Source organism: Brienomyrus brachyistius, chromosome 7, assembly GCF_023856365.1.
Source record: "Brienomyrus brachyistius isolate T26 chromosome 7, BBRACH_0.4, whole genome shotgun sequence".
Lineage (NCBI taxonomy): Eukaryota > Metazoa > Chordata > Actinopteri > Osteoglossiformes > Mormyridae > Brienomyrus > Brienomyrus brachyistius.
Window position 1 is genome coordinate 12,352,170 of NC_064539.1, and position 22,121 is coordinate 12,374,290.

The 22,121-nt window shown below is 38.4% G+C and overlaps 1 protein-coding gene across 1 annotated transcript in view; it reads left to right on the top strand.

The window, feature by feature from the left end:
- LOC125745629 (SET-binding protein-like) overlaps nt 1–21,490 on the top strand; it is a 60,502-nt gene extending 39,012 nt beyond the window's left edge. Inside the window, exons 3-4 of the mRNA XM_049018646.1 lie at nt 11,247–14,487; nt 16,693–21,490. Coding sequence (XP_048874603.1) covers nt 11,247–14,487; nt 16,693–17,213 — 3,762 coding nt within the window. The 3' untranslated portion in view covers nt 17,214–21,490. The remainder of the gene's footprint in view (nt 1–11,246; nt 14,488–16,692) is intronic.
- Nucleotides 21,491–22,121: the final 631 nt, after the last annotated feature.

The window sequence follows — 22,121 nt, forward strand, 5'->3', positions numbered from 1 at the left end:
CTGACTTTTTATTTGAGGATTCACTGTGTAATTATGATGATGTCAGTTTCAATCTTGCTAATATGGTCAGTGCAATATAAGGACAGCAATTAAGGGGGTAATTTTGGTATTTCAGTCTGACTCTATGACAATGTGGATGATAGCCTGAGTTTATGGGTCATGGCACACGTTTATCCTACCTAGTACAGTGTAGCAGGTGAATGGCATGTGAGGAGGGGGAGGCACAGTGATTACCGGCCCCTTTTATATAGTTTCAAATTGTTGAAGGTGCACGAGTTGCCATTCTTTAAGCCGAATGGCAAAATTACACACATGTGAATGTATTCCAGTCCTGGAAAACTAGAAAATCTTTAATTGGAAGCCTTTCGTTGTGGGGTATTAATTTTCATATGAGTATGACTGTGCCTCTTCACGAATGATGTTTTTTTTAATTACTCCGTTATCAAATTAAATTGTTTATGGTTCACTTGAATGGATTCATTGTTCCACAGCAGCTGCATTGTACAGCTACATTATATATCTCAACAGGGAGCTGTGGGAGCCTACCAAAGTTAATCATTTATTTTCCCCCGCCCGTTCTCTCCTTTCATTTTCCCTCTCTTTTCCAGCATAGGTTAAAATGATTTACTTCCCTCAGCTACAGGCAACTGCGGTAGATTTATTGACAGAGGGAAAGTAGCTGACGAGGGCCATGAGCCTTTAGTGCTATTGGCAGTATTGAGCAATGCGCTTCTGTCCCAGCGGCATGGAGAACAAATTAACGTCATTTTGTTAACGTGCTTCAAACTACATATTTGGCAATAAGTACAAGGTAGGTTCAAATTGTGTAATTAGTGTGTTTTTTTACTGGCGGTAGGATGGTGGCCCGGTGGGTAGAGTTGTTCCCTTACAGCATCAAGGTTGAAAGTTTAAGTGCAGCCCCTAGCTCACTGGGTGTGACTTTCCCAGCACTTTTTGAGTGGGTTTCCTCCTACAATTTATAGACATGCAGTTCAGCAGAACTGGTGACTCTGTAGACTCTATTGCATATGCTGTCCATTGCTGTCCGTGTGCCTGTTCCATGTATTATTTACTTTAACTCATCAGACTCAAAAGACTCCACCTCACCAGAATGCTGTTTTATTATCCTGTGTATTCTGAGAATACAGTGAAATTCTTGTGCCACAATTGCGGGGGTGGGAGATGACACACAGTAGTGCAATACGGGAGAAGACAATGCAATACGTGGATAAGTAGACAAAATAATAATAAATAAGCTATAAGTAATGCAATATGGGGATAAGGTAAATATGAAAATGTATTCCGAATAATGAAATGTCTAGGGACAGCAATACCATGTGTAAACATGCTGCAGGACAGGATGTGACTGCGGGAACAAACTGAAACATTTACATTGTATCTTACACACACCAGTTCGGAAAAAAGAATGAAGGCAAAACAAGGAATAACAAACAAGGCTACAACAGCTAACAGAAAATAATAATAAGGACTTTTGTTCTTCCTGGTTACGGCAGGGGGAAATGTCAGGCTTACAGGGCTCGGGCTGCGTTTGGGCACTGCTTGGCCAAACTCTGTGGCGAGCCATTCTGGTATGATACGTTACTCGGGTATGTATCTGTAGGAGCGAAAGAGAAAAATGGTCTGACCTTATGATGCTATCTCAGCTAGCTAGAAACTTTCCATGCATTTTAATTTTGCTTTGTTCTTGGGGAGTGCTAAGATGTTCTGCTGCAATATCTGATGGTAAGATTTGCCTTTCAGTCTTGACTGTAATGATTATTACATAACTATTATTATGATTATGATTATTTATTATATAATAGCATCAGGAATGTAATGGTGCATGTAGAGAAATAACACTTGATTAACGCAACTGCTCAACTTTAAATATTTATTTAATATTAACAACAGACAATAACAAAAATGAACTCTAAATATTGATTACACAGGGGCATGCAGCATTTTAAAATGGAAAATAAAAACAATACCAATAATATAAACACATTGGCATTTCATTATTCAGTTTCTGACAAAAGTAACAAAACAATATGTTTAGAAACAGATCTTTTCTGCTTTGTGGTGGTGTTATTAATCAAGAGAAACTGGTATGAGCAGTAGGAATTTAGAACTCTTACCTTTGATTGTCACACATGGTTCCCTACTATAGGTGCTGATAAACCACCCTACAGCACATGAGTGTTCCGCCTGGCTGCATATCAATCACACGCACCCACACACAGCCAGCACTATATCGACCATGTAGTCTGATTAATCTGCCGATGCCAATTTTTTTATTTTTTTTATATTTTTTTTACTGATCGATTGATTGACCTATAGTGACAGGAATAATAATGGACAAATTGTAATTTATTTTTCTTCATTTTCTAACCTATTATTCAGCTTTGGTTCTCAGGGAGCCTGGAGCTCATCCCATGCAGCATAGGAGACAGAGCAGGGGTACACACTGAGCGCAGTGCCAGTGCATCCCATGCAGCGTAGGAGACAATGCAGGGGTACACACTGAGCGCAGTGCCAGTGCATCCCATACAGCATAGGAGACAATGCAGGGGTACACACTCAGCGCAGTGCCAGTGCATCCCATGCAGCGTAGGAGACAATGCAGGGGTACACACTCAGCGCAGTGCCAGTGCATCCCATGCAGCATAGGAGACAGAGCAGGGGTACACACTCAGTGCAGTGCCAGTGCATCCCACACAGCATAGGAGACAGAGCAGGGGTACACACTAAGGACAGTGCTAGTGTATCACACATACTCATATACAGTAGAGCAATTTTGAGATTCCACTTAGTACTGGTCACAGAGCCACTTGCTTCTTGTGCCACTTGTGTCAGAGTTCGCGGTGCAGACGGGCAGGCTGGCAGGAAGGAGGCAGGGAAGGATGAGGCAAGCAGGCAGAATATGGGGAAAACTGGGGTTTTATTAAGGGGAAGATGGCTACGGACAGAAGGGGACATCACTAACTTCAGGTAACATCAATGACGGACAAAAAGCAGGGCAAGACGTGGACTGAAATAGAACAAAGACATGGCGAAATAATAAGACACAGCTGGGCATGCTTGGGGAAGCACACGTGGATAATCAGGGGGCGTGGCACACTCGAGGATCGTATGAGCCGGGCATGACAGCTTGCTTCATTGTTTCCATTTTTTTGTTATAGTGATTGGCTGTTTTGTTCTCTTTTCTGCTACATTTCCCTTCCTTGGAAAAAATTGCAGCAGAAATTTGGAATCGTCCCTCATTTACTCTCTAAATCACTAAAGTGGGTCCATCAGCCGCGTCAAACTGAGCATTTAATTTACAACCAAGCAAACCATAAATAACTGAAAAGGTAAAACAATTTAAAAAGCCTACCCCTCAATGAAATGGCCATCATCCTAATTAAGCTATTGCTTCGCCATTGCTCTGCTGTTGTCCTGCCCTTAGCATAACTAGACTTTTCCAGGCGAGTGCAATTTATGCAGCATGCACGTTGTGATTTGCACCACATGATGTAATTTCTTGTGAATTTGCTCTCCTAATGCATATAAAATATCAGATTTACACAGAGAATACCGGGGGGAATGTTTGACCTTAAGATATGCGAAGCCTGGGTATCAGTCCCACATGCCAGTTAATTAGAGAAGCAGCCTACTGCTTCTCTCACTCCGATGTGGGGGCGGGTGAAGGGGGAAGAATGTTTTCCAGAATGGATATTACACACTGTTCAGGGGCAGGCAGGCCAGGGGAAAGTTGGCTGGATGTAGCACTGGCCATTTGTAACCATTGGTTACAGAACAAACACAAGGCATACCAACATGACAAAAGCAGAGTAAAGCAGTGTTATGGATCAGCTAGGTAAGGTAGAAGAAATGGTAAACCCAGAGATGACTACTGTAATTGTTTAAGGATTTGGAATGTATGCCCTCCCTCCCCCCAGACCCCACCACTTTTCATACCTTAACTAGTCATTCTAATGCTTGAATGCATTTTTAATTTGATTTGTAACAACCAAACAGATTAAAATAGTACCCTTGTTTATAAAAACAAACCTCTTGCAGATTCTAGGGCATTGCATCGCAACCCAATTTTTATCATGCCAGCTCAGTTGTGACCCTATATTAAGTATAGGTTTCAGTACTGCTACAACCTACTAATAAAAAACGGAAATGTCCTTAAATATTATCTCAAGTAAATCAAAATACAATAAATATCCATTGAGGTGCACATATAGAAAATTAGCTGAACCTGATCTGTACTGTATTCACATCAGCAGCTTTCGGCTTCATATTAGAACTGTGCAACACAATTATTGTCTAAAAAAATACAAAGCGTAACAAAACAAATATCCATTATGCTGTAGCTTTTAAAGAAACACCTGTGCTTTATTTATAATCACATTAACAACTTCCAGCTTCACTTTAGGACTTACACACGCATGCGTAATGGTGCGGCTTCATCCGTCTCTTTCCGAATGTGGCTCGAGTGAAACACACAAATACACAGATCAAAGGTTCTGCATTTGCCGCATTCGTTCGGTTAATATGCGTACCGAACCGAAAGACCCATACTGAAAATTTTTTATATGAATACTTCTACCATTACATTCCTAGTTTATCTAGGTTAATTCTAGGATTGGGGCTGGGAAATCTGATCGTGGATCAGTATACTGTAGGAGCTTGCTGGATTAAATTATTGCATTTCCAACTCTACCATGTAATCCTTTCAGAACTTGCTGTGACCCGCCTTTGTACCGGTGCCATTCACTTTGTAGATCTGTGCCCTCAGATACCATGATACCTGAAGGTTTCTTTGTTTGATTTTATTTATTGTTAATAGTAATAGGTATAATAATAGCAGTTTGAACTTTAATTTGGAGTGCAGTATTACTGTAAGCAATGGATGAGTGGTCTTGATGCAGGTTCTTGATACCGGCATATAACCTTCCACATTCACAAAGGTTCTCGATATTGGCATGCGACACATCACATTCATAAAGGTTCTTCATACTGGCATGCAACCCACCACTACTCCGTGGAAACATAATACAATTAATATCTTTCTGTTGTTTTCCGAAATGCACACTGTGGGACATTTTATTTAAATTAAACGGCTCCTGGAAAGCTCCATGAATTATGTCTATGATTGTACACTCAGTAGATTACAGGATTAAGAAGCTAAGAAGGTCGTGCCATTTCTTAGCAGAAATAAAGTGAGCGAGACCAGCAATGGAGCATCTCTGTTTAATTCATCACTGTTGTGCCTGTTATTTAATTATGCTGCACCAAGGGTTGGAAGGCGGTGTTAGTGGTTGCACACACATACACACACCTTCCTCCAGTGAACATTGACTAGCTTGTACTGAACTCCACACTGAGCTTGTTGCGAATTCTTTCACAGCAAAGTGTGACTGCTCTGAGACTACATGAGTTGCTGCATGCTGAGATGGAGAGTGAGAGGGACAGAGATAATCCACTAATCTGGTAATTACTTTCAAGAGGAAAGGGACAAGTACCTGTAAAAGCGCAAAGGACCTATTCTCTGTGATTTTTAAAAGAGAGTGGGTTAATACTGAAGAGTGCTCTTATTTGAATATAGGAGACTGATGATGGCAAATGCATCTGGCCTAATTAGGAAAATCCGAAGAGAACGCATCATCAGTGTGGAAGGAATCTGAATCAAGTAACTGTTGGCACAAGATAAATATTCACTGTTAATTTTTACAATCTGTAATTATCAGGACCGGATGCTCCCCTGATATGGCTCTATAGAGAAGAGGCAGTTGCAGTACTTCATCATAGCACAGAAGAGCTTCCAGATGTTATCCTCTTGATTAACTGAAACTGGTCTTCAATTTTTTTTAATATAGCAATGTAAAGATGCATCTAAATTTATTCTCAGACAAATGTTTAGTTGCTGTATATGCAATGGTAATTAGACCAGTTTCTACTGTCACTGAATTATGCCATAAGTAATGAACGGATGTAGTGTTTAGCCATTATGTGACTGTCTCATGGCTGAGAGATGTAAATCGCATGAATTGTGATGCGCTTAGTCCAAACCTGAGTTGATTTCAGTATCAGACATGACCTACTGCAGAGGCTTATCTGAATACGCAGAAAAAATATACGCCACCCTCTATAGCCTCCCTGAATTTGTTTCCGGGTTATAGACGAAAACGGCAATATTGTCAGAGTTTTCCGATCAGTGGATCCGTCAGCATGATTGTATTGAAAAATCAAAACTAGGTGAAAGTTACACTTATGTGAATAGTTGTCATTGTTGACACGCCACAGTGCACAACAACAAAATGCGTCCTCTGCATTTAACCCATATATGACATCGTGACATAGCAGGGGGCAGCTAATTCAGCGCCCGGAGAGCAGTGCTATGGGGCAGTACCTTGCTCAGGGTACCTCAGTGGTGCCTTGCTGCTTGAGGATTCGAACCTGCAGTCTTTCAATTACAAGTGCGTTTCCCTAACCATTAAGCCACCACTGCCCACACATGTTTTGTATAAGGAGACTTTTTTTGATCGCTCACAGGTTTCACTGAAATGTACAAGTTCTCCGTCACCCAGCTCCCTGTGTTCACCACAGTCAAGTTGGCATGTATGCAAACAATTTGCAGCATTTCTTTTTGTTTTAATTCGTGATACATTTTCTTACAAAGCTGATAAAAACTTTGTCCGTTATCAGCTTTAATTATTTATTGTTTTTACATACTGTATCAGAGTGCCAGTGGTGATTCTCAAGGACATTGTTGGGTAATGCTTTACATTAACTGCACCTTCATAACGCATTCATTATGCATTCATATAGCATTCAGTATACTTCATAATGCATTCATATAACATTCATAAGCAGCATGTAAGTATACCATAACATCCTAACATACCTTGATAGCTTTAATATACACTAATAATAAACATAATATAAATATCATATAAAGTTTGTTATTAATGTAGCAAGGTGCAGTTAATGTAAAGTGTTACACAATTTTGTTTGATTACAAATAGAAAAGGAGACCAAATTTTCATTATGAATACATTTTGTTTCACTGGAAGTCAAAGGACTCTTTAGCAGTTACCAAAAATAGAGAATGAGAACTGAAAGGGACTATATGCTATACGCTATATATATGCTAGTTATGTATATGCTATGTATAAAATACAGGATTTCCAACTTCTAACTGCTTATCCTGGTCAGGGTTGTAGGGGAGCTCTACACTACCCTAGGCAGCATTAGGGTGCAAGGCTGGGGTACACTCAGGATAGGATGCTAGTCCATTGCATGATGCATACATACCATCCCTGGCAATTTAGAAAAACTGAATTGTCTTTGGACTGAGGGAGGAAAACTGGAACACCTGGAGGAAACCAATGCAGCACAGGGAGAACCCCACACATGCAGAACAGAGGTGGGATTCAAAGCTTTTCTGTAGGAGTGCTATGTACTGAGACCCCATGCCACCCAAAATGCTGGGCTGCATTAACAAAATGATGGTCCTTTCAAAGCGAGCTGGTGCATTTGAAAACTAGATGGTTCCTCTTTTTGCGCTCAGCGAAATCATGAGATTTATTGGCCTTTCTTTTGCCACAGCACAGATGAACATGTGTTACTCTATGATAAAGCTTTGCCTGTAAGCAGAAGTGAGATTTAACATGAATCTGATCTCAGAGAAAGGATGCTAAATTCTCTCACATCAAATTTTGCGTTCATTAATCCTTTAGTTGATACTGTAGGCCTAATTGGTTTGGCAGTAGAATTCTAATATTTGGTAATTAATTACACCTTCATAACGTCATTATAACACATTCATAAAACATTAAGTGCACCTACATAATGCTTTCTTAAAGAATTCATAGAAAATTCATAAGCAACTAGGATTATACCTTAACATCCTAACATACTTTAACAGCTGTAGTATACATTAATGACAAACAATAATATAATATAATAATATAATATAATATAAAATACTATAATCGTATAATCATATAATGTTTGTTATTTATGTGCATTAAACCTATTAAGGCATGATAGGATGTTACGGTTTTCTTACATGTTGCATATGAATGCATTATGAAGGTGCAATGAATGTTCTATGAATGCATTATGAAAGTGCATTTAATGTAAAGCATTACCTAACAGGAATGTAAGGATACCATTTACTATGGTTCGTTATATATCGTGTTTTTCAAATTACATATATATTATCAAATGGTTCAATGCACCACCTGCTGTTGCATAATGACGTGAGCGTAGGGCTGGGTACCAAACTTCGGTGCTTTTGTAATACCAACCAAAATGCTCCAGTCGTATCCAGGATTGAAAAATTAATTTCTATTCCAAATTCCAACGCACAAACAGTAAATCTCAGCATCCGTGACCTAATAAACATGCAGTGTAAAGATCTAAAGTGATTGGCTGACTAACGTAATGTTTTACAAGCACGTCATATAGACTGAAAGATGTATGCCCAGAGACATATTTCTCAGCTGGTTCATGTGTGTGTGTGTGTGTGTGTTGTTTTTGTTACTTGTGTAGTGTGAAAAGTGGCTAAAAAAAAAAAAATCAACCTTGTTGTTCCACATGGTTCCAGGTTGTAAACATTTAGTAGCATTTTGCGACCATTTTTGGAGACAGTGCGACTAAATTTTATAACTAGGCGCACCAGTGCGACTTGCAAATATGCCCTTCATTTATACCCAGATATTCCCCTGCCCCCATATAGTGGCTGACCATAAGTAAAAAAGTAAAAGTATAAGTATGTATAAGTAAAAAATATAAATGAAAGGCTGTGTCCCTTTATGATTGAAATTGATCCCTCCAGTAACTAACTAAACTAACAAAACAACTTGTTCGAACTTGTTGTTATAATGTTTAATGTATTCTTGTTCAGGTTGAAATTCATTTAAAAACAGAAATCAAGATAGCATTCTGGTACTAGTATTAGAGTTAACGATTACTTGATTAATAAAACGCATCAGTTAAAACTTTTCTTCTCGATTACTCTGCAATATGGTGGAAGGAAGATGTGAATAACATGTGAGGGTCTAAATAATTTCTGTCACATTGAAAGTGAATGAAAATTCTGTACAGTGTCTGTAGGCATTGCAAAGCAAAACGTAAATATCATCACAGAACAACTGCCATGCAAGTATATCTTAAAATAAGACACTCGGAAAATATATAATGCAACCATAGACGTGCCATTAAGCTACGCGGAGTAGCTTGGCCTGTCTTTGTTATCACGTGACTTAAATTATTCTGCTTAATTTACTTTCTGGTGTTACTGTATGTCAAAATAATAGCTGCTAAAATGAAGGTCAGCCCCATCACTTAGGTGCATCATCTTACAGGGTTGCCAACTTTGGTCAGCTGGCTGGCTTGAGATTTTCGATTTGAGCCATTTTGCACACACATTCACATATATGTAACAGTTTCATTACTTTATAAGAATTCTGTATGGTTTGGAAACTAACCCAGTGCTTTTCTGCAGCTAATTTTAGGTTTATAATGGAATGATAGATTTGGCGTAAGATTTCTGGAGCATGGCACTTCTGATTGCTGAGAATGACTGTCACACAAGGAGGATTGCATGAATATGTAAAACTATGTATATAAAACTATATCTAAAACTGTTCTCATGATAGTTTTAAACACTGGGTTAGACATGCTGTTATATTGTATATTGTAAATCGCAGCATTTCCCATTTGCTAATAGCGTTGTTTCAAATTGCAGTTTCGATTTGAAATTAATAAATCCTTATGCCTGAGCATTTGTTCTTATAAATATACATACATGTAGGCCTACATTCAGATGTATTGTTTGGCTAGCAAATAATTTCGGGAAAATAAAATCTGTTTTTTTGGTCTGATTCATTACCTGTGTTTCATGCCATATAAATAAATAGCTGAATCTACATTTTTCTCAAGTTGAGATTAGTAGGATTGCAGGTTATTTCTCATTGGTACTTTTACTGCACTTTAATGCACAGGATTTTTCTCACTTGCAGTATCACGGTATGGGCAGTTTTACACATCCGAATTTGCATTTTATTAGACTGTGAGAGTAGTATTTACGATAACATCCAGAACACAGGGAGAACATGCAAACTTCCCCCCTACAGATTGGTGGCGAGATTCAAACCCCCAGTCCTTGATAAAGACTAAACCAGTCGCAACAATGAAAATAATCTGTCAAACAGAATAATGCAATTGGATCATTCATAAGAACATGACATGACATAAGTAGTTACTGGTCATATCAGGAGATATGCAATACTTGTAAACCATGATGATAATTTAATGATGTTAAATCGATGCCTTAAAATGCCTTTTGCCAGATGAGCAGGAGATGTGTATCAAGTTAAATTTTTATTTATCAGTTTGATTAATGTTACACTACATTGTTACACTTTATTATCAACACGGAGCAGAGTTACATGAATATTGTTTTCATTAAAGTGTTCTTTTTGGTTCATCTTTAATACTGAATTAGATGAATTTTTGTTTAAACATTCATTACTTTAGTCCAATTATAAATTCTTCTTTTTTAAAAAGCATAATGTTTAATGAAATGTGTTGTTAGGAGGCATTAATGGTCAGTACTACTCCACGTCCTCCGTTCCTTTAGCTTGGTTACAGACACTATCATCTATTTATTCTAACAGTGCAGACATCAGCTTCTTTGGGGAAAAATGTATATATAGAAAAGATATATAAAGGGGTTGAAGTCCTCTCCTTATCTTTGCCATATGTTTAAGACAAAAAACTTAAAATTTTCATGCTATTCATAATGATATTTTGTCATGCCCGGCTCGTCCACTCCTCGTGTGTGCCACGCCCCCTGATTACCCACGTGTGCTTCCCTGATCGTTTCCTGCTGTGTCCGCTTCCTTTGATTAGTCTTTGTGTATTTAAGTCCTGGTCTGACCTGTTCCCCTTGTCCGTCATTGTAGTTAGTTGTGGATTCAATGTGGTCTGGTGCTGGTATCCTGCCTGTTCCTAGTTTCCCTAATAAACCCCGAGTTTTGCCCCGATTTCGCCTTGCCTGCCTGTTCCATACCAGCCTACCCTCACGATCGCCGCTCAGCACGCCCGCGATCATGACAGATATAGTCTCATTTGCATATTTGTTCAGGAAGAACTTTATTCATTAACATAAAGCACTTCTTGAATTGTTACTGTTTTGTGGAATTCACATTATTTCTATTAATGTCTTTTCTGTTTTGGTCTCCTAGGTGGACCTCAAGAAATTAAATCAAAACACACGTGACCCTCAGCTGGACAGCGCAAAGTCACAAGCATCATCAGGTCCATCCCCAGAAAACAGAACAGGTGTTGGACCTACAGGAGAGATGACGAATGTAGCCCACAATATTCTGCCAGATTTGATAAATACCCATACTAAATCCCAGCAAAAAAAAGTTGCCAGCAACCCTTCTTCTGGTTTCTGTGTTACTGGAAGCCCTTGCCAGATAATCCCCTCATTCATACCTACAAGTCCTCCACGAAAGGAAGCTCAGAAGACAGAGCACAGTCTAATGAGACTTGCTCCTGACAAGAAAGATAAAGGTTTACGTGAGGTTTCTGCGCAAGTGTTTGGGAATATTAAGAGGAAATATGAGCGAAAAGTTTCATCCTATAATTTTGATGTCGTGGAAGGGAAAATGGCTAAAAGCATCTCTGAAGATAGCGTGAAAGAGAGGCGAATTAATGAGTCTGACAATTCTGAGCTGTCTTCAGGGGATAGAGAGTGTAATGAGAAAAGCAAAATGCTGTCAGTGTATGCTCCTGTGCAAGCTGATGAGTCAAAGGGGCACGCTGGAAGAAGGCGACAGTATCAACAGTCAGTAAAAGATGCAGTGTTCTCTGAAGACTTAAGAGAAGAACCCCCTGAGTTAGCCAAAAAAAGGGACAAAGAGTCAAAGGTCCCAAACAAGATAGAGTCATGGGCCGCAAAGGTGGCAGATAATCATAAACCTGAAACAAAGATGGCAGGACCTGTGAGCGGTATGGTAAACACAAGTAAGATAAGGCTGAGGAAAAATGGTATGGGGAGGTCCAATGCAAGGACAGCTTCAGATGAACAAAGAGACAAGAAATCACTCAAATTGCAGACAGAGGAAATGTCATGTACAAAATTAAAAGAGTCAAGTCATCAGAATGCTCCAGAGCTTCCCTCAGCATATCCTATCACCCCTTCTAGCCCACTCTACACCAACGTGGGCAGCTTGACTGTCATCGCCCCTGTTAAGAAGAGCCGTGGGCGTCCAAAAAAGCAACCTTTACTTACAGTTGAGACAATTCATGAGGAAACCTCTGACAGTCCTGTTAATCCAGTTACCAAGGAGACATCTCATACACAAAAGAAAAGAAGGAGGAAGCAAAGTTTAGCAAAATTTGTTAAGATGGGCCATGATAGTTTGTCCCATACCCACCAAGTGAAAGAAATGAAGGCAAATAAGGTCACTAAAATAAACAAAAGCACTTCTAATAAAACAAAAACAGTTGAAATGAAACGTATCTTAAATGAAATTCTGTCATGTCACAAGAACAATCTGTTTTTAAAATCCATGGCTCCCACATCAAATACTGTTTCAACTGTAGCATCAACAATCGAGGCCAGGCTTGGAAAGCAGATTAACATCAGTAAGCGAGGAACTATTTATATTGGTAAAAAGAGGGGTAGGAAGCCAAGACCTGGGGTTCAAGTCCAAAGTGACCAGGACAAAATGAGAAATAAGCAACTGTCCTCTTACTCATTTGAAAACATTACAGTGCCTTCCAAACCATGGTCGCTTGTGCATATTTCTCCCAAAGCCATCCAGTTGAATTCTGCCCAAACTGTGGGTGCTAGTGGAACAGGCTGTACACCACATCTTTTCAATCAAGGGACCAATACACAGGAGCCGAGGACCATGCCGAATCTTCAGGCCGTCAGTGGATTACCCATGAAGACCCCAAAGACCAGCAACTGGAAGCGTTCTCCTCCTCAACTTATGACTAACTCACCTTCTCATCTCTCTGAGGTGGTCTCCCTGAAAGAGGTTACCTTATCTCCTGTCAGTGAGTCACATAGTGAGGAGACGATCCCTAGTGATAGTGGAATCGGCACGGACAACAACAGCACTTCTGATCAAGCTGAGAAAGGCTCTGTTTCCCGAAGAAGATATTCTTTTGACTTTTGTAGCCTTGAGCCCTCTGAGGTTGTTGCAGCCGACAGTGCCAACAAATCAAGGAGAGGACACTGGCATAATAGGAATGGCACTGCACCCAGTATAGAAACTCCTCTTAGTCCAGATAATCTGAAGAAACAGAAGCACTGGCGCAAACGCAAGGGTGTTCAAAGGCACAATGATCTTCAGTTTCTAGTTGACCTAGAGGAACTGATTAGCAAGTTCCAGATGTTCCATATTTCTCATCACAGCTATAGGTTATATTGTGAGAATTTATATCCTAGTACTTACCAAATTCATTATGACCAGTACTATCCTGTTCCATGTTTTCCTTATGACCAATTACATCAGTTTCGAAAGAATCTGGAAATGAAATCAAAAAAACGGCGTGGTAAGCCAGGCAAAACCGATGAGTTGATAACAAAGACACCATTTATCCATGGATTTGGCTATCCTTTTCCCAGCAGCAATTTCTATGCACCCTATACAATGCCTTATACATCAATGCCTGTTGCAACCACTATGATGAACTTAGGCTACTATGGTCAATATCCTGCTCCTTTATACATTCCTCATACTTTTGGGACAACAACCCCTCCTTTTTCAAGACCAGTTGTCCCAGGATCCCAGTTCCATTCTGGAGCTCATCTAAAGTTTACTCCTGGTACCAAACACAGATTTGGTACCCATCAGCTACCCATCACAAAAATGGACCATGTCCAGCCATTGTTAATGGTTCCTAAAGGTGGTGCCGATACCTTACCCAACGTCCGACACCACAAACGCAAACACAAGCACAAACACAAGCATAATGAAAATCAACTCTCCAGCTGCCATAACGAAGACCTGGGTGGGCTTTATAGAAGGACAATGAAGCCTACATTTCTGAGCCATATAAGTAAAAGGCTCAGGGTGCTGGAAAATGAGCACAATGACCCTAAACAAAAAGATAAGCAGCAGAACCCGGAAACCACTCACACTCTACAAAGAAGCTCTCAGAATATCTTTCAAGCAAATACTCTTTACAAATCATCTCTTCCACAGTCAAAGCAATGGAAGCTTCTACAACAACCAGGACAACCAATGCATGAGATACAGAGTGTCAGCAAATGCAGACACACTGACAGCATACAGTCCAGGCAGGATTTCTCATCAGACCTGTTTCAGAGACTCCAGTTCTCTCGAGAAGGCATCATCAACAAGAAGCAAAGCCTTGAAAGCCAGGGTTTGTACGCGGAGCAAAGTCCACTATTCAGAAATGGCCAAAGGGAGAGGACACAGCTGCCACTTCCTCTTTTGGAAGGTAAGGAGACTCACATTGTAGTTAAAGATTCTGTAAGCAAATTTAACGAGCTTTGTGTACCAAAGCATAAAGCAGTGATGAACTTCTGCCTTGGTCACAATTTTACTTATTTTAGCGCTTGCATTTACTTATTTAGCATATAGTTCTGTCCCAATCAATTTACTAGAAAGGCAGATAACACGTCTCACGCAAATACCTGTAAAGAAGCCAATTAGGTACAAGTGCCCCTAGGCTGAGTCTCCAATTAATAATACGTAACAAGTACAAGATAGCATTGGAATAAGAACTTTACAAAACATTGTTAGAACCTAATCTCAGAATTGTCAGTTACATCAAAATACTATGAGGACTGGGTTCCTACTAGATATGTGCGAAATATTAGAAGAGAACATCAAGCATTGCTAAGTGATGAGTTAGTCAATGTGCTCCCAGAATAAATAAGCCAGGTAATGTTAGCTATGATGGAACGTGGGTCCGGATGAATAGCTCAATGTAGGTAGGTGCCATTCCATTATGGACTCCATCCATCCATTTTCCAAACCACTTATCCTACTGGGTCGCGGGGTGTCCGGAGCCTATCCCGGAAGCAATGGGCACGAGGCAGGGAACAACCCAGGATGGGGGGCCAGCCCATTGCAGGGCACACTCACACACCATTCACTCACACATGCACTCTTATGGGCAATTTAGCAACTCCAATTAGCCTCAGCATGTCTTTGGACTGTGGGGAGAAACCGGAGGAAACCCCACGACGACATGGGGAGAACATGCAAACTCCACACACATGTGACCCAGGCGGAGACTCGAACCTGGGTCTCAGAGGTTTGAGGCAACAGTGCTAACCACTGCACCACCATGCCGCCCTAGTTGAAAACCATTTCCCTTGAATATTGGATTGATTTCATTTACAATGAGAGTTCTTTATGACGGTGTTAATAGATTTTAAAGAACACATTTCAGTTTTACAGTTCTGGTTTGTTTAATATTTGTTCAAGGATTGTTCAGCTCCTCCTTATGTGTGTCCAATCAACACTCAAAAATAATACAAATAAAACGTTTTGACTTTTGTTGCGTTTCTAATATGCTTCTCTTTTGTCCATTTCCCACTACCAGAAAAAAATCTGTAATCGCTAAAAGCATTTTACAAATATCTGAAGTGAAATGATACATCCTCCTGTATTCTTTTGGAAAGCCATAGACTATAACTTTTTCCCACATGAGACCTGCATGAGTGTAGTTTTCTTTTAAGGTCCAGGCTACTTTCCAAGACTCCAGAATAGAGTTGAAAGCAGTAAATTATTTATCTACATATTCTAGGACCAATGCCATATTTTATGGTCTGCGTATAAATGGAAATTCAAGAAATGTAGCAATGGCTGATTATAATCAGATGGGATTTTTTTAATTACGTGTTTAATTACGTGAGCTTGGATTTTCTTTTCCAGATGTTGTGTAAGTGTCTTTTGCTGAATTCTTCAAACTTTCAGAATATATTGTTGAAATTGTACAAATTGTATTCTTAAGCACGTATACAGCCATACATAATCAATGTTCAGACAAACATTAAATTAAGTTCACAGACGTAATTATCATTTATGGCAAAGATAATCCCATTCTCCCTGAAAAATGGAAATCAAAAAATACAGGTCTGCTTGCAGTAACATCTAATCAATCATTTTAAACCCATCTTTTTAAAAGTGTTGGAATTTTATATGTGTACAGTATGCATTTTTACATACAAACCATTTTTACATATAATCTGTCATGATCGTGGATTGCGGGTAAGGCGCACGGACAGGCAGGCAGGCATGGATCAAGCAAACAGCCAGAATACGGGGCAGAACTAGGGGTTTATTCAGGGTACGAAGCACGAACATCGACTCACATCAATGATGGACAGGGCAAACAGGTGAGACCAGGACTTAAATAAGACATGACTAATCAAAATAAGCAGACACAGATGGAGACGATCAGGGAAGAACACGTGGGTAATCAGGGGGCGTGGCACACACGAGGAACGGACTGGCCGGGCATCACATAATCCATTCATCCATCCATTTTCTATACCTGCCTCTCCTGTGCAGGGTCACATTCATAATATTAAGTACATGTTTTTGTATACTTTTTGCTGAATATACTAAAATACTCCTTTAAGGGTAACATTAGGTGTATAATCTTAAACCATATTTATTTCTCTTTCCTCAGAAGCCCACAGTCCTCCAATGAAGAAAACATTTAAGCGAAAAAGACATGAGGAGATTCACTGCAGCATGAGAAATGCTTGCAAGATTCTCTCTACCAAAAAGAATCTGGACCATGTTAACAAAATCCTGAAGGCCAAAAGGCTCCAAAGACAAGCCAAGACTGGCAACAACATAGTGAAGAAGAGGCGAGGGCGACCCAGGAAGCAGCCGTTGTTGGCTGATGAGGAGCCCATGCGTCAAATGCCAGTGCTGGAAAAATGTGTGGACCTCCCAGGGAAGAAGTGCCTTCTCCAGCAGCCTGAGTTCTTCAGCCAGGACACCATTGATTCTGTGGTTCGTACGGGTCGTCTGAAGATTCAGCCGCAGCCGAGTCAGCCTGAGAAGCCCTGGGAGCAAGTTCAAGCCAAGCGGCTCCGATGGTGTCAAGGAAGCGAGAAGGAAGTGAGCTTCTCCACAGGGAAGAAGCGGGCCAACATCTGCAGCCTGCCATCCGGTCATTTATCACTGCACTTCACACCCTGAACTGTCCCAGCACTTTGGCCTGTTAATGTTATCGACATTTATTTGGAAGATTCAAGGCAGATACAGGCAGTCCTTGAAGCGAAACCTGTTTAAACTGAGCAGGCATTGTGCAGTTCTCATATCGATTCTACCGTGTCAGCTGTAGCATCATGTAAAGTCCCGTTATTATTATCTTGTTTAGAACTGTGGTTTGGCCACACCTTTACCAGCAACTGTATATAGACTATTGTTCATTTGCTCTCAGAGTATAGCCATCTTTTGTTTCCCATGGATTTTAATTACAGCACAATCCATTTATTATGAAGATATAGTGTTTCAGTCAATAATCATTCCCCTCTCATTTATTTTAATCCATTTCTGCCATTAGAGCATATAGGAATGTATATAAATTGAAAACTTTTTGTTTGTCTGCTTTAACATTTTTCATTATTTATTACTATGGGCAGTCACTAGTCAGTATTGCACTTTGAGTCTTTATAGTCACTTTTTTTGCTATTAGTCTTAGTTCTTTTCAAATGTTCATAATTACATTAGGAGAAATGATATGGGGGCAAGGTCTGCAGACTTTCATATAACTGGGAATAGCAAATCTGTCTGCATTCACTGTGCCTTTTTCATACACGGGACTGTCGTGGCCTAGCACCAGCTCAGACTCCAGTCAGATGGGCTTATTTTGTGCATTTAGGTTGATACAGTACATGCTTAGCATGTGTTTGTTCTAATGTTGAGATATTCCTAGAACAGTTCAAAAACATGTCAACAATGAGGCGTCGCTTGAGCAATTGAATAAAAGTAATACTCGTGTAATAATTTGAGCCCATATTTTTCATGATTTCTTGACTTGAGTCCCCCTCCTTCCACCGTCTGTGCATTGATGGAGTATGTTCAATCAGGTACCTAAGAACTGTCAAAATGTGTACATTTGTGGACAGTGAATTGGTCGATAACATGGTAAAAACAGAATTTAAACAAAACAGAAACATAAACGTAAAATAATCTTAAATGTATTGCGAGCAAACAAACAAATCTGCTAGCAAGTGGGTTGCATGGGCAGGAGAAAAGGAAAAAAGGTCTATAGTCTGCATATGTATGGTATGTATACAGCATCTTAACATCCTTTTGTTTTAGAAAATCAAATTATGCATCTGTAGATTCATCAGTCAATCTGAATAGACACACTGTCAGCATTAGGGAAGATACCTTTAGCAGAGTATCTGGATGTTCTTCCCAGATTAAAACATTCTAAAACAATAGATCAAAACAAATTGAATCATCCACTTTTTCCAAGATAAATATACACTAATCAGGCCCTCAATAACATAAGGCACATGAACCTTGACAACCTTGATGACCTTTCGGTCAGGAGAATATTCCAGACTCTAATTATAATTCATAATAATAGTAATCCACAATGACACAATCCTCATAAAACAGAATATTGGTATTTGAATAAAGTGTCTAGTGGTCATTTGTACTGTATGCAGTTTTGTATGTCAGCCAAGTTCAGTCATTTTTCGTACAGGAAGTATTGAGTGAATGTATAGACATATGCAAATGTATGCTAAGATATTTTAAGTCTGAAGTCCTCATAAATTCTGATATGTCAGAACAATGCTTTGTGTTATTTACATGTCTGGAGAAGAACTTCTGGTCATTCAGCAAAAATCTTTTAATGAGATCACACTGAACAGGAAAATTCAATGCTCATGCAAAATTATGGGCAAAGGTGTTTAAAAAAGACCTTGCCCTGTGTACCTGACTGTATAACCTTCTCCCACTTTTACCTAAATAATCTTGCCAGCCTGCATATTTAGGCCATAAAGGTAATCATTTACATCTGAAGGAAGTAGGAAATTCTGCTTTCAAATATGTGCAATTTTAATTTACGTGTGTGTTTTTGCTTATTCTCACAGTGAACAATATAAATGCTTCAGTTTTGGGAAACATTCTTAATATGTAAAGACTCATACATGGAAAGTAGCAAACCGGTGACATAGCTATGCGATATATCTGTTGTAAGCTGTCCTTTAAGGGCCATCTCATTATAGAAGCATTTGTTAATGTGCCTTGTGCTCATTTATTGCTTTATATACTGTTTATCTTGGGCATACAGTTAGCTATTGTGTACAATATACAATAGTTTTAGGTGTTTTAACTTCATAATATATGTTTTTTTTCATTCATTCATTTTCTTAATCTCATTTTAATTAGTTGTTTTTTTCTGCTTCTGGATTTTCAAGATGGTCATGGAATCAATTTCCTGATGAGAAAGTGACATGCATTTACTGTTTGATCAGTGCTACATTGCATTACATTACATTGCCTTTTTTCAGTACTGCCTGTATAATTGCCTGTGTTGATTTATTTCGATTTCAGTCATCTAGATAAGAAATGTGTGAAAATTGCATAGGCATTTAAAAGTATAAATTCATAGATCTACAGTATATTTCTAGAGCCATTTTAGCCATTCTTTGCAAAGTACTTTTTAAGTATTAGGTGATCTAAATGCTGCAATGCATTTAGGAGACTGACCCATATTTAGGTACTACTATATGGGAAACATAGTAAAGAAATCAAGAACCTCTGTTTTAGCTGTGCCTATAATGGAATTCCTGGTTGCTATATTCTAGTTGTATCATTATAGACAGTTTATAAAAATTCTACGACCCATGTGCATTAATGCGTAAATTTATAATTTTTTTCAACGCCATAGTGTACATGACAAATTCAGTCTCATTATATTTAAGCATTATATTTCTGTACAGGTACCAACGTAAACTTTTAAGTATTAAACTACTAAAATTTCTTGTACACTATTTTTGTTTTTACACACAAATATTTTTATTCCAGATAGTAATAAATTAAATATGTGCAACTGTGCATTAAATTTATCAACAGAAAATAAAAATAAATCATTTTGTGAATGTAATGTTCCTTCTAAAGTGAGCGTACAATTTTATGGTTTTGAAAACAGGGATAAAAGAATTTAATGTGAAACAATTGCCATAAAAACAACAACTTGTAAATTGCACAAAGTAGTGATCCGTGCAATGATAGCACAGCCTTAATTTATATATTTATTTACCAAATGTCTGTTGTAAATATTTTGGATGAAATGTATCCAACTGCATTGAGTCAAACTGTGGTTATATGATGTCTTGGACTAAAAATTTCATTGTTCCATGCAGGCGTCACTTAACTTAAAATTCTAAATGTTGTCTGAATGCTGTTTGGGGCCAAAGTTTCTTTGTTTATTTTTTTCCTCAGCAAACAGTTAACTTTGTCATGAATTCACAGTCAGTACCTTTAGTTGTTACTGCAATAGAAACTTGTAAATCTACATGACTCTAAATGTGCCATTCTTACCTGGAGTGTAAATATTCTGTCATTATTGTGGATTCCTGTTTAAGATAAAGATGCACGCAAAATTGATGGTTCTGTGAGGTCGCAGCTTGATGGTTGACATTTTGGTAAGATGTAAAATACCCGGTTATTTAATATACCAGCTAACATACTGGTGCCTTGACATTATGAAATGTGTTTTTGCTACTGTAACTGATAATCTGGTTTCGCTTTGACAAAGCATGTTCAGGTTAATGGGACATAATCTGTCTATTGGAATCTATTGACATTTACATGATAGACAAATATAACCTGACTAGAAAAAAATTTAAGAATTAAAAAAAAAACAATGCAGATGTGTTTTAAATTTTATACATTGAAAATGATAATTTTATAATGGTAATGTTCAAATGAAGTATCTGAGAATAAAATATATATGTATGGATGTAAATTGCAAAAGCACAGTGTGAGTTTTGAACCACAATGGCATTTTTTCTTTTTGTATACATTGTTTTTTATTGTATTGTTTCTTTGCATGTCACTTGATTGTATGTTTGTACATTTTGAACAAGCAGTAAGTTTGTATTTTAAACATGTAGAAACATTTGTATATTATTTTATACTTTGTAAGTAATACATTTTAATTCATAAAGCATTTTTCTATATTCTATGGATATTCCAATAGCAGACACTAACAAACAATATATGTATGTATCTGATAATCTGGTTTCACTATGACAAATATGACAAAGATTGGTCAGGTAATTTGGACAAAATTTATCCATATATAGGTACGTATTTGTTAAAAATGGGTATTTGCAAGTTTAGGTCCTGTTTTCAGTCTTACTCTTTTGTTTATTCTAATGAAAAATCTCATCTTTCTGCTATCTGGTTTTGTTTTATGTGTGGAAATAAAAAAAAACACTCATCCACAACTGAATACAAAGTTGTGTGTTATTTTACTGTGCTAACAATGTTTCATAAACAGAATCATGGTATTTACTGTCATTATTATTTGTATTACCACAACAATGGCATTAAGAATAAAATGTTTGGGTTGTCAGTTGACAAAAAGTCTGCATTATTTAATAATGTTTCTGAATATCCTATATATAGTATGTTTTGTGCATGGCTCTATGCATACATTGTTACCCTGCTAGTTGAACCTTTTTATAAGAAAATCTACATCCAATTACATATTACAAATGGATCACTTTAGATCATATCTTATCATTGAAATTATCATTTTTAAATGTCTTCTCGTAGTTTTACTTTATGCAAAATAAGATATAATGACCGAAAGGCTGTTTTCATAAATATTTCAAATTGCGTGAATCATGGCAGTCATAATAGACTCGAAAATCACTTTGGTGTAGTCAGAAACAAGGAGTTAAACTAAACCAATCAGATCTGCCTCTTCTGGATGGGGTCATTGGGCAACCTGCAGCCTGTCCCAGACAGCATAGGGCACAAGATGAACATTCATTTTAGGACAGTAACACCTACAGTAACTGCATCTCCTTGAGCTGTAGGAGAAACCCAGAGGGAACCAGAGCTGAGGCAGCA